The 13702-nt window shown below is 43.5% G+C and overlaps 1 protein-coding gene across 1 annotated transcript in view; it reads right to left on the bottom strand.

Annotated features, from left to right (window-relative positions):
* arf2a (ARF GTPase 2a) overlaps positions 1-2709 on the bottom strand; it is an 87144-nt gene extending 84435 nt beyond the window's left edge. Inside the window, exon 1 of the mRNA XM_084036350.1 lies at positions 2705-2709. Within this exon, the coding sequence (XP_083892476.1) occupies position 2705 (1 nt within the window). The 5' untranslated portion in view covers positions 2706-2709. The remainder of the gene's footprint in view (positions 1-2704) is intronic.
* Between the last annotated feature and the right edge of the window lie 10993 nt (positions 2710-13702).

Raw genomic sequence — 13702 nt, 5'->3', positions numbered from 1 at the left:
TTCCTTTCTGTCTGTGATTTTCGATTTGTTTAGGCATAGTCAATGTTCCGTTTTACATCGTTTTATAACTGAATCCATAATTCAAGTTCTTGTGAGACACAAGTGACCTACACAAGCAATCCAGTCCCCAAATCCATGTCACACTGTGTTTTACCAGCCGGCATGTCATGATATTTTGTACTGACATTCATGGACCCCAGAGGATGAAGCCTCCTGACTTTGCTGATCATCTGACATCCTCTCACGACCACCATGAGGTGGACATTTTCGGTTTTAGTGAGATGTCTTGACAACTATTTGATGGATTGCCATGAAATTTGGCACAGATATCCTCGTCCAAACTTTGGTGATTCCTCCATCCACCCCGATAACATGTGAGACCACGGACTGGCGAGGTATAACGTAGATATATGTGAGCAATAAGATGCCGTGAATTCACACTTATAGTAGCATGCAATCAGCGTAAATAATATGTAGGAGTAACCAGGTGACCTCGTCACTAAACTAGCAGGTAACAATGACAATAGTAAATCCAATGAAAACAGCGTGTCAACTAGGCCATTAATGATTATCTTTTTCATTTACACTTAGCTTAGTTCCAAATTAATGATTAACATGCGTGAAACACAACCTGCTGACCCACAACTGGCCTTGTACGTTTAAACGCCCCACAGAAAATAAACAAGGATCTCAGGAAATATATAATAATCAAACAAAATGTGAATAAATAAAAATGGGTGCACTTAAATGTCCTACCACCTTGTTTATAAGCACCGTCCCACAGCATTATCCAAGGTGATGAAGCTGATGTCGGCTGAGAGGAGATGGGAAACCCCGGATGAAGGTGAGATGTCAGGCAAAAGATGAACCAGGATGGATCCACTGAAGGAAAAACAGTCAGTTACTCACACAGGTGCATAATAAATGTCCATTGAGACCTATTTCAACCAAATTCAGGCTTAACAATGTTTTATTCCTTCCAACTATAGACATACAAGTACATAAAAACATTAACTTACAAAGTGCTACAGCATACTCCAAAAACATGAATTAAATGCCACTCTATGAACATTACAATTTACCATCCACAACACAGGTACTAGATGGCGCCACCTATAGGCAACATTCATTTTAGCTAGCTTAAAACTCATTTAGTGACTGGAGAGGACTCACCCTCCACACAATTGTCACACGTTCACAGGTTAATTTGACCCACATTAAGGTTGTCCTGACTGTTTCTTTGAGTTATATTCTCTGCTAATATAGTTAGCATGCTAGGCTAACTGTTGTGCTGTAGCTAATAACTCACCAGCGTATCAAACGATCCCAACGTTTCTAAGCGAAGTCGCAGCTCCTCAATCAACTTGTGTTATTCAGTGTCTTTTTTTTTTACCCACGACACAAACTTAATACAGACTCCGGTTCTCTATTTTATAGACTTTCCAATGCTAACATTCACCTGCAGCACGAACGTGGAAGGAAAACAATGGTATCACTGCGCGCTGAAGCACAACGTAACGACGTTCAACGTCATTTAAAGGGACAGTATCACATTATCAACTGGGGGATTACTTTATGTTCAGAGAGATGTTTCTGAGCTCATACCTTTAGGCCAGAATGTATATTTAAATTTCATGAGGAAAACAATACATTTAAGAGAATAAAATACCACTTAGTGCTCAACCACATTTGTAATAACCTGGGATCAGAAGCCAAAGTGCAAGTCGTGGTAATTGTTCAGATACTAACGGTGCACATTTTCAGTTTTTTCTGGAAGGGAACATAATTGTAGGTCAAGACCAGGCAGTATTGTAATAGCACAAAAGTAAATTGCTCATATTCTTTTGAATCCCTGGTGGACCCACCGATATGATATGAAACCCTTTGTGCCCTGTTTCCTTCAGCTTCTTCAACAATAGCTCTATAGAGACACGACCGGAGAGTTTGAGGAGTTCTTTTCAAACATTATGGCCAACTATTGGCTGAAGATGCATATCTAAGTATGACTTGACCTGTGCTTTCTTCATGCTGCTTGACGTTTTTGTCCAGAGCCCTGACTCACTTTCTTTCATCCACCCTGATCGCCGTGACCCCGGGCTGTGACACCGGCAATATTATACAAATGTCATGCGTCACAGGACCGACAAGTGAGCATTAAGACCCACGTGCATTGTCCAGAGAGGGCCCATTGTAGAAAGACAGAGACCCCAAGTGAACAATGATGTTTTACGCACAAGGTTGGAAAGAATAAAAAAGTTTCATCTTAATGGTTCTTTAATCTTTCTTGTAAGACATTTATTACTTGAGTTAGCTCATCCTCAGGGCAATGTTTGAGAAGAACAAAGTTCTTGTGTGTGTAGTGTGGAATATTAATAATAACATTGTTTCAAGATTAATCACATGGCTTTTTATGGCCATTCATGCTGTAAGCTTTGATGTTCAAGGTCAGATGTTGAAAAGCTGTAATTGTACAAAGCTCTGTGGAGCACATTGTCTTTGATTCGCTTGGCAGCAACGTGTAATTGTAGCATGTTGTCATTCAGATGACATATAATCCTGTCAGATATGATATATTGAATAAAAAGCCTCCGAAGTTTTGGTTGCAATAAGGATGCAGCTTAACTGAGCGAATCGTTTATTGCCCTTTTAGTGCGTACTGAGATAACCTAAAGCAGCCGGGGTTTGATCAAAGCAGACGGTCACATTCCTCTGAAGCCGTCACCTAAAAGGAAATGACTCACAGTCCAGCTACAGTAAAAACACTGTGGACAACAAGCTGTGCTTTTTATCTTATTTCTGCTGCACCCTGCGGCTTTGAAGCTCCGCAGCTGAAACCGTCCCGGCACATTGAAGTTTCTTATTATAGTCTCCTGTTTATTGGAGAAGATTTAGCATTGTGTCTGTGAGTACTCGACCATAAAAAAAACAATGTGGGCAAGGAATGATGGAGAAAGACGCCCAAATATTGTTTTTCAAAAATACTGTACATGCCTCATACATACAATTATGCTTTGTGTCTGTATGGACGAATACAAACAGCACACTTCAATGTGCCTGCACTTACATGATGGTAGTAGTACTCATATCCTTCACTAAAATATTGTAAAAATACTCCATTAAAGGAAAAAAACCTGCATTTTAAATCTTAAACGTGCAGTATTAAATTCTGCCACTAGGGGTCTCTCAATCAAATGTGCTAAAAGTCGTTAGCATTAGCTTAACTGGCATGAGCCACTTGTCTTATTAGCCCATCGTTGTAAACCGGATCGATATTGAACCATCATATCAATAAATTGTGTCTGTATTGGATACATGTGTTGCAAAATGTCATGCTTCTAATGAAAAAATATGTTATCTGGCAGAAAGACTGCTTTATTAGTATAAATTATAACTCTGAGTGCAATTCTGTGACATTGTATAACTATCTGATGTAAAGGTTTCCTTTTCTAAATTTTCGTCTTGTAAAAGTCTCATGATCAAATGTGCTGAAACCAAATCTGATCGGGACTCTGATTCTTGAGTTTGTGTGCTATCAGAGGCAGAATAAAGGCTTGTTTTGTCAGTGATCTCAGGGCCCAAAGTCCCATTTTATGTCCTCAGGAACAGACGGCTTAGTGATGCAGCGAGCTGCCATGGAAACCGGCGTTGTGTGTGTTGTGTTGCTTGTGTCAGAGAGCCGACCCTCTGCCCTGACCCCTTCCCTCGGTGGCGGCACACTTTCCCCGGGGGATTTCGCACACAACATCTGCCCAGTCTCCCTCTCTCCCCCTCCCGACTCACCCGCTACAAAAGCCAGAGAGCTTCTGGCCTGGCTTTCCTCAATAAAGGCCGTCCACACACACCTGCTGAGAGGGTCAGAGGTCGTGACCCTGCCAGGGCAATGCTATCGTGTCCTGGCATGACATTCTTGTGCATCATAGCAAAGAAGAAGATGTGCATACTTGCAATAAATTGCATTTTTTTTGTGATGTCTGCTGAGAAAAAGACTGATTTGGATTTTCTAAAAACATTACATCAGCTTCTCAAAACTTTCCCTTTTCCTTGTTTCCCAGGTCGTAGCGTCTGGCCGCTCGGCCATGTGACGGCTGAATGTGGGGACAGAAGGAGAGGGAGTTCCCTGCGGTGTCTAGTCGGGCTCGCTGAAGCCGCCTGCTGCCTCGCCGGGCCCTAAAGGAATCACCCGGCCCTCATCAATCTGCCTTCACATTCCACAATAGCTGACAAAGGGACTCCACTCTCTCCGTGGCAGATGGCTTCGCCTGGGGCTGAACACGCCAAGCTCCCATTGTTTAGGCTCCGGGGTTTTGATGCGGGGACCTTTGCTCCTCCTCCTTTCGGTGTCACATGAGGATGCTGGGGTGCAGAAGTTTAAATCCAACCTCTCTGTGTTTGGGTGAAATCAACAACAAACAAAAAAACATCAAATATTTCCCTGTGTGTTTTGATATAAACTGCACTGCATGTTGCTCAATTCATCATTGAAATCCATTTGGGTAAAAATAAATGAGGCATCAGTGCCGTGATCTGCCTGGATTATCCTGATTCCCACAGGAATACGAGAGGTAAGCGTGGCGCCAGCAGGCAAATAGCAGCAGGCTCCAGTTAGCCATGTTTTCTTTTGTTGTCTTGTTTGGTTTCAAATTGGAAACTGGGCTCTAACATTGGATGGGCTGGGTTTTTATTTATTTTTTTCTGTATCACTCATATTGATTAATATCAATAAGAAAAACAAGTCATATACATTTTGGATTGTTTGGGGATTGATCTGCTTCCCCTGAACTACTATCTGAAGTATAAAAGACCCTTTAGGAACCCTTTTACACTCCAATAAAGTTATTGTCTTTAGGGATCAGTTCGGTTACTCGTCTTGGAACAGTTTTACGGCCGTCTCTCTGCGTCTCTTCCCTCCTGAAAGTGGAGGGAAGTGAAGTCTTCTTTATGATGTGCGATTGATCCTTGAACGCAGGAGCTCTGACCGACTCCATTCAGCAATTAACATAAAGCTGCCTCTCCATTAGAGAGCATGCGGCCCCGGATCTGGGTTTTTGTGTGAGGGAGATGGCTATGTTTAACACATCTGTTGTCTTCCATGTCTGAGCAAGCCACAGACAGGTCTGTTCACACTGATCCTTTTATTCAGCTCTGAAAAGACCTGTAGGGGCTCCTGATAGATGGCCTTCACTCCAATGGAAACGGCAGGCCGGATAATGGGAAGAATGGGGAACCAGCACTACAGCACCCCCACACCCCCCCAGCTCCAAGCCCCTTAGCATCTTTTAAAAAGGGCTCCTCTTAAACAGTCTCATGTTGAGCATGGTCGTCTTGAAAGGAGTTCCTGCTTCTAGAGCTGGTGCTCGTCCTTAAAAATCGCTACTTATTCACAGAAAAATGGTTTTATTAAAGGGAAGTTTTGTTTGCAAAACAGAAAATTATCTGTCAAAATGAACGTCCCAGACAAATTTACACATATTTTAACAGAAGTTAAAGAAAATACAAATTAAAGGCACACTTTGTAGCGTTACAGAAAATGTAATTATTAGAAAAAAAGAATTGTTGGGATTTTAATCTTGATTGAACCCTTCATATCTATATAGTGAGCATATCTGCCATGTTTCTACAGGAGCCCAGGATGGACAAAACCAAACACTTACTCTAGATTGGGCCTTTTGCCTTTTTACGTTACCTGAAGGCCACCGTAGTTCTACAACAGGCTTGTGAGACTGCTGTAACGTAAGCTTATATCAATACTTTTCCAACTTAGCCAAATACAAAAAAAAAACGTACTACAAAAACTGTAAAAGATATTGTGAGTTTCCTTTCAGTTTTCCTTCTTTTGTATTGAAAATGTGCATAAAAACAAGTGGATGGAAACATGCTTGTATATCAAAATGTCCATGTGTTGACTGTCGAAATATGTCCTCATTCTTTAGATTTTTCAGAAAACACAAAATGTATACACCCAACCATAACTCAACCAATAACCAATATCATGCGTTCAGAACAGAAAGCCACACATTAATGTACATTCCTGGAACGGAGGCCTGGCCAGTGTAACCGAGGATTAGGAACATGAGGTCAGCGTCTCTGGGAGTGGAGGTCGAGGAGGCTCACAGGATGTTTACCGCAGCGCTTCAGCCTCAGTGATCAGGACAGCGCTGGGATGGAAAGACAATAGACAAACAATGTCCTATTTAAAGATGGGTCAGTGTTATTTATAAACCGGTGAAGAGGACCAGAGGGGGGGTGGGATGGAAACCGAAGAGGACATTTCAATGCTTTCTCTTCATGTTTGGTTAATTGTAGTGCAGCCTCCAAATATATTGGATTATTATGATAAATGATGTTTTCAGGTGGTTTGATGGGGTTTCAGGGAGCCGGCGTGGCTGCCCATGTGACAGACGTTCTCCCACTAACGACTGCTCTAATGCTCTTATCACAGTAAATCCAGGGATCCGCTGGTCTCATCCATTTATCATACTAAGCTCTTATTTTGACATGTCTAAGGGGCCCAATAGGGCTTGTTACACCAGTTTAAAAACAGAGATATATTCAGCCTGTCAAAACAGTTGGAGAGGATGTTCCCGGTAACCGGTGTCGTATCTCCAGGACGATGCTGACACACGAGGCTGGTTCAGTTTCATGGTCGTGTGCAGTCCTGAGCCTTTCATTCCTGCAGTCGGAGATCTTCTCCTCACTGTTGGTCTACTTGTGAAATTCCCTTTTAAATCAAAACAGACAACTTGTGGCCGGACACAATGGGCGTCATTGTTTCTCGCTGAAAGGAGAGCATGTGCTGTGCTAATGCCGCACTTGCAGCGGCCAACCTCCGGGACGACTCCGTCATTCAGGCCTTTTGATTAAGGAGCGGAGTTATGCACGGATGACTTCCTCCAAGGTGCCTGGAGGTTGTGGGAAAGGGCCAGTGAGCAAGTGTGGCCTCAGTCAGGGGGCCGGTCCGGCCTCAACGAGGGGACAACATAGACTTTAATGATACGGGGCCGGGTCCAGCTAAGCAAGAGGGGAGGGGAGGGGAGGGGGGGTCACTGCGGATCACATGACCAAGACTGTCAGAATCTGACGGTGTAAACTAGCTGCCAAGCCCACCCAATAAACACATTCACACTGTTGGATGAGTGCATGTTGGACTCTTAAATGACTTCTCTGAGCTTTATGGCATCCCCAGACAGATTCATATCATACTGAAGGTCTTAATTAAGTGCTTATTCAGATAAAAAAACGTATCTACAAAATAATCTAGTTTTGTGTCCACAGTAATGATAATAAATGTGGTCATTATGAAAAAAAAAGAGAAAAAAAAAGTCATATTCTCTTAAAAATAAAAAATAGAAACTTAAATTTAAAGTTTCTCGCTCAAAAAAGATGCTTTCAGTTTAATCTGCAGTAGTTTGAATATACCTATAAAGTTCTCAAAGTAGAGAGAAACATTCCTCTTGCAGGAGACGAATACCGTCTCAGCACCAACATCATTCTGCACGGTCAAGCTCAAATATCCTTTGGAGACAAAAACAAGTGAATAAGGCCAAGAGCAAGACGAATCTCTGCTAGGATTTCTGTCTACAGTCAAAAGGGTGCAAATTCCTGACAGCAGCGACATCACACTAAGGCCCGTTGGCTGGAAAACAGACTCAGGGTCTGGTCCAGGGGGGCTGATCCGGGGTCAGGGCTGTTTGTGCCCCGGCCTGATCTCGCCACATCTGTGGCGGTGCGAGGGCTCGGCCACAGACGGCCTCCTACTAAACAGTGTGATTAGTGTGGCGCCCGTATGGAAGCCTGTGAGGGTGACGGGTCGGCTGCCTTCTGAAGGAGATTAAGATGAAGAGGGGCAGGAGGGGAGGAGCACCTGCCGTCTACTCCCATCCAGACCGGTACGGCACGAGACCCAACACGATGCGTTTGAGGAGGAGGGCAAATGACAAACTGATATATTGTTGCCACAAACCGTGGTGATGTTGTATCTGAGAATGAAGCTCACACCCTTCATATGACTTCTTCCCTGACATCTGTAACATGATCTCGCCTGTCCCCGTCATGCCATGCAGCGTTTGGGTTCCGACCTAACCTGCTCCTGTCATGGACGTCTCCCGTGGGAAATCAAAAAACAGCCTGTAAGCAGCACTAATGCCACAGTTTCCCACGGATACTACAGGAGCTAAACGCGGCTGATACTCCGAAAAAAGGTCAGCTATGAGAATCAGGTTTCTGACACTATAGCATGCAGAAATACTTAAAATTCTCTCATTTTTTTAGAAGAAACGGTGCACAGATGCTGCAGCGTTTCTTTCCAGTGAGTTCACCGTTTTTACAGTTTGAAATTGATGGCAGAGAGAAAAATGCCAACATGCGAAACCCCTGTTCTTTTCATGAGCTTCTGACAGAAGAACAAGGGCTCTGCTAATCCATTTAATATGAGAGGATCAGCCCGGTTGGACCCACCACAAGAGATAAACCGCTGCTCTGCAGGGTGGAAGCTGCTCTTGTTCCCCCAGCTGGAGCTGGGCCAAGCCTGGTGCCAGGAGTTAATCCCAGTCACACACACCCAAACACACACACACATAGAGAAAGCAGGGATTCCCTGAGCTCCCCAGGTTGGACGGTCTGGGAAGGTGTGTGTTTGTGGGGTCTGTAATGATGCAGGACCAGGTGGTAATGTTCACTAAAAGCCATGTGGACGCCCCTGCTTTGGCCCATTTCCTCGTTATCCTTTAATACTAAGCCCTGCTGTTGACATTTAACACCAGATATTAATAGCAATTAACGGATCGTGGAAATAAATAACAGCTGGCAACGATGAGAGATCACAGAGAGATGACCATGGAGAAGGGAGAAACAGCTGTTTGTGCATTACATTAAGCACTGTACGTTCTCCCAGTTACCACGGTGACAATCATTCAGCATTCACAGCACTTTGTCTCCCACAGCAGTGGAGTCGTTTAGCCCTACAGTCACATCTGCTTTTCATTGTCGTGGCACCTTGACTTGCCTCGCCCTCCTACGTTGCAGTATATCACCCCGCTCCCTGCAGCGCTCTCTGTCTATCAACAATACACCACCACTGAACTGTGCAAAAACATGAGCTTGAATCCACACGAGTCTTAAAATCAACAAGTAGAAAAAGGTTGAAAGCTTGTAGACTGTGAAATTGAAGGGGGTTAATTCATCTTCATGCTGTTAATAGTCGCCCGGCTGCAGAGCAAACATGCATTAAAAGCCTAAATAGATACAGATGGGTTGTTTTGTAAAACATGATTGACGGGGGTGTCACATTATCAGAAACCAATATTGTGATTAAAAGCTCAAGGGGGCACAAAGCATCCCAGAAATGTGCGGGCCGTTTCCCTGATGGAGGAATGTTTGTGGTACTTTCCTTTCGGCCCGCTGGGAGAGACGACGAAGCCCCGAGGCCGGGGAAGTGAGGAGGTCGCAGTAGGTTGGTGGTGTCTAAACAGACCGAGTGGTGGGACGCTGAGGAGTGTGAGACCCGAGGGAGTCCCCTCGCCTTGTTACCTGAGGTCACGTGACAACCAGTGATAGGAACAAGGGGGTATAGCTCAGTGGTAGAGCATTTGACTGCAGATCAAGAGGTCCCCGGTTCAAATCCGGATGCCCCCTTTCTTTACAGAGCAGATCTAACAATTATAGATGTACAAAAAAAACAAATAAAAATCTAACACGGACACACCAAAGAATGTAGCACCATTGCACTTTATAGCATGCTGCTGATGCTACACTCGTTTTCCTTTTTAACTGACAAAATAAATTGCGTGACAATGAGAAGTGGAGTTTCCTCACAGCACCAGATGCTGCATTTTAAATGCTTTTAAAGGAAGTTCTCCCCAGCAGAAGTGTCATTTAATGTTGGTGCTTTCTAAACGTGGTGGGACGCTGTGGAGTGTGAGACCCGAGGGAATTCCCTCAGCTTGTCACCTGGGGTCACATGACCACCAGCAGGAGCAGGGGGTATAGCTCAGTGGTAGAGCATTTGACTGCAGATCAAGAGGTCCCCGGTTCAAATCCGGATGCCCCCTTTCTTTAAAGAGGAGGCCTAATGTGTATAGATGCATGCAAAAACAACTAAAAATGTAACACAGACACACCAAAGAATGTAGCGTCATTGTACAGCATGCTGCTGAGGCTATGCTTTTTTGTTCTTTTTAACTGACAAAATAAATTGCAGAAGAAGTGGAGTTTCCTCACAGCACCAGATGTTGCATTTTAAATGCTTTTAAAGGAATTTCTCCTCAGCAGAAGTGTCATTTAATGTTGGTTTCTAAACAGAGTGAGTGGTGGAGTGTGAGACCCGAGGGAATTCCCCTGCCTTGTCACCTGGGGTCACATGACAACCAACAGGAACAGGGGGTATAGCTCAGTGGTAGAGCATTTGACTGCAGATCAAGAGGTCCCCGGTTCAAATCCGGATGCCCCCTTTCTTCAAAAAGGAGATCTAACATTTATAGATGTACAAAAAAAACAACTAAAAATGTAACATAGACACACCAAAGAATGTAGCACCATTGCACTTTATAGCATGCTGCTGATGCTACACTCGTTTTCCTTTTTAACTGACAAAATAAATTGCATGACAATGAGAAGTGGAGTTTCCTCACAGCACCAGATGTTGCATTTTAAATGCTTTTAAAGGAATTTCTCCCCAGCAGAAGTGTCATTTAATGTTGGTGCTTTCTAAACAGACTGAGTGGTGGGACGCTGTGGAGTGTGAGACCCGAGGGAATTCCCTAAGCGTCTCACCTGGGGTCACATGACCACCAGTAGGAACAGGGGGTATAGCTCAGTGGTAGAGCATTTGACTGCAGATCAAGAGGTCCCCGGTTCAAATCCGGATGCCCCCTTTCTTTACAGAGCAGATCTAACAATTATAGATGTACAAAAAAAACAACTAAAAATGTAACACGGACACACCAAAGAATGTAGCACCATTTCACTTTATAGCATGCTGCTGATGCTACACTCGTTTTCCTTTTTAACTGACAAAATAAATTGCGTGACAATGAGAAGTGGAGTTTCCTCACAGCACCAGATGTTGCATTTTAAATGCTTTTAAAGGAATTTCTCCCCAGCAGAAGTGTCATTTAATGTTGGTGCTTTCTAAACAGATGAGTGGGACGCTGTAGAGTGTGAGACCCGGGGGAATTCCCTCAGCATGTCACCTGGGGTCACATGACCACTAGCAGGTGCAGGGGGTATAGCTCAGTGGTAGAGCATTTGACTGCAGATCAAGAGGTCCCCGGTTCAAATCCGGATGCCCCCTTTCTTTGAAGAGGAAATCCAACATTTAAAACCCTGAACGCACACAAAAAAAACAATAAATGTGGCACTGTCGCAGAAAAATGTAGCACCAGTACACTGCTGGTGCTACATTTTTCTGTACTTTATAACAACAACAAAATGCTTTACAATTATCTGTATAAGATGAGAAGTGTATTTTACTTTTTTAAATGCTTTTTGTGGCAAATTTCTTCTCAGCAGGAGTGAAATTTCATGTCGTCTTTCAGTGCAAGTTCCTATAAATGTTTGATCTTCCTCTTCAAAGAAAGGGGGCATCCGGATTTGAACCGGGGACCTCTTGATCTGCAGTCAAATGCTCTACCACTGAGCTATACCCCCTCCTTGTCTTGCTTATTATTTTGTCATTTAAAAAGGACAAAAAAATGCAGCATGCCATACAGAGTAACGGTGCTACACTCTATGGTGTGTCCCTGTTCATTTTTTTTGTGTATTTATAAATGTTAGATCTCCTTTTTAAAGAAAGGGGGCATCCGGATTTGAACCGGGGACCTCTTGATCTGCAGTCAAATGCTCTACCACTGAGCTATACCCCCTGATGGGTTGGCTAACCCACAAAGGAGTGAAGGAGAATCAATAAAGAAGAAACGGTGCGTCAGAATGTTGCTGCATTACTGTTTCCACCGAAGCCACACGTCTGTAACCACACAGATCTCTTCTGGGAGGGAAAACAGAGAGATTACACAATGTGTGCAACACCCGTATCACCCTCTGTGTAACCTCAGCAGTTTCCCACCGGAGTCTCTCTCCCTCTCTCCCTCTCTCTCTCGTCCCGTGAGAGTCTCACACATCAGGCTGCTCTGTCATTTTCACAGTATCAGATCCCACAGCCCCATTCTTCCACTGGAATACCCACACAGATCATATCTCTGCATCTCTTCACAACAGAAAGCCCCTCGGTGAGAAAAAACAAAAAAAAGACACAACAAATGTATGCCAATCTCATATAATGTGGGCCTCCCCACCAAACTCTGTTGTCGGTGAGGCTAGACGACAATCCTCACCGAATTGAATGTGTGGATCAGAACAACAAGGGCCGGCACAAAGAGGGGAGTGATGGGAAGCATTAGGCTGACGGAGTGGAAGTAGGGCAGGAGCAGGGGGTGACGAGCAGGTCTGAACAGTTATGCAAATAGCTTGTGTTCGCCTGGTTATGGAGAGGACAGTGAGAGGGGAGCAATTATGAAGGGGGGGGGGGCTTTAAAATAGGACATCAACCACCAGCCGTGAGTTTCCTGTTTTCATTGGATCTGCAGAGTGGTGTGTTTCTCTTCGCCTCGCCTCAGCTTGTTTATTTAGCCGAGAAATGTAGAGTAAACCGCAGCGCTAGCGATACATCCTCCCAAACAACTCGGACATGGGACAGCTAACTCTTTACATCCTGTGATTAGTGGGGAAAACACGGCAGATTATGCATGCAGATTACCACCTCTGCAATGACTCACACGTTTGGTATTTAAATGAGAAAAGGGGCCTGAGAAGGAGCAATTAAAAAGCACCTTAGAGGCTCTTTGTCTTTGTCTTCCAACAAGGTCGCGATGGACCTGAAACAAAAAGGTGTATCAGGAGAGAAAACAGCCATTTACTCAACACAATGAACCTTCTCACGGGCTTATTTTTGTAAGGACATACAACCGGCCACCTCTTAAAAATCGACATTATGATATGGAAATAACTCAAAGTTGTTGGCAGCTTTTAGAGCTCCCTTGAGTTTTCGGAGCTCTTAGTGAAAATCTAAAGCCGAAGGGTCTCCAGTGAATATTGTGTTTCCAGCTCCAGCGAGTGGGTTTCTGTACAGGGAAACAGAGAAGAGGTACATGAGGGGAACGGTTCTGATTTAATAAGGTTGATCCGTTACTGAAAGTCACAAACAGAGAGGGGTTACAGGTATTAGTATCTTAATTTGTGTTGGACATGCAGGCTTGTCGGTGAAACCCAACACTCCTCAGCTACTGGTTGATCATTTACAGTGGAAGGAAAGCAACCTGCTTTACAAAAGATAATTAAAACAGCAGAAACACTCATACTATGATAGAATATATACACAAACTGTATATTTATAACTATACACATTTAGATTTTACATGCAAATTGCAAGAGCTGATAGAATATGATGACATAAATGAAACCAACAGTAAAATGCATAAGAAATCAAATAAAAACAACTATTAAATATATTATAATAAACACTCAAATGGCCATTTTTTTAAATTACCAGCTTTTATTTTGATCCTGTAGGTAAACTTTGTGATCGTACCCCAAAAACTCATTGTTTCCAATGCAGAACTTTCACTTAAAATTTAATATTTTTCTAATTGCAGAATTGCTGCTTCAATTCAAGTATCTGGAAACTTCCTCCACCATAGCAGATATAATAAAC

This window comes from Eutrigla gurnardus (genome assembly GCF_963514095.1).
Source record: "Eutrigla gurnardus genome assembly, chromosome: 20".
Lineage (NCBI taxonomy): Eukaryota > Metazoa > Chordata > Actinopteri > Perciformes > Triglidae > Eutrigla > Eutrigla gurnardus.
This window is presented reverse-complemented; position numbering and strand designations above follow the sequence as displayed.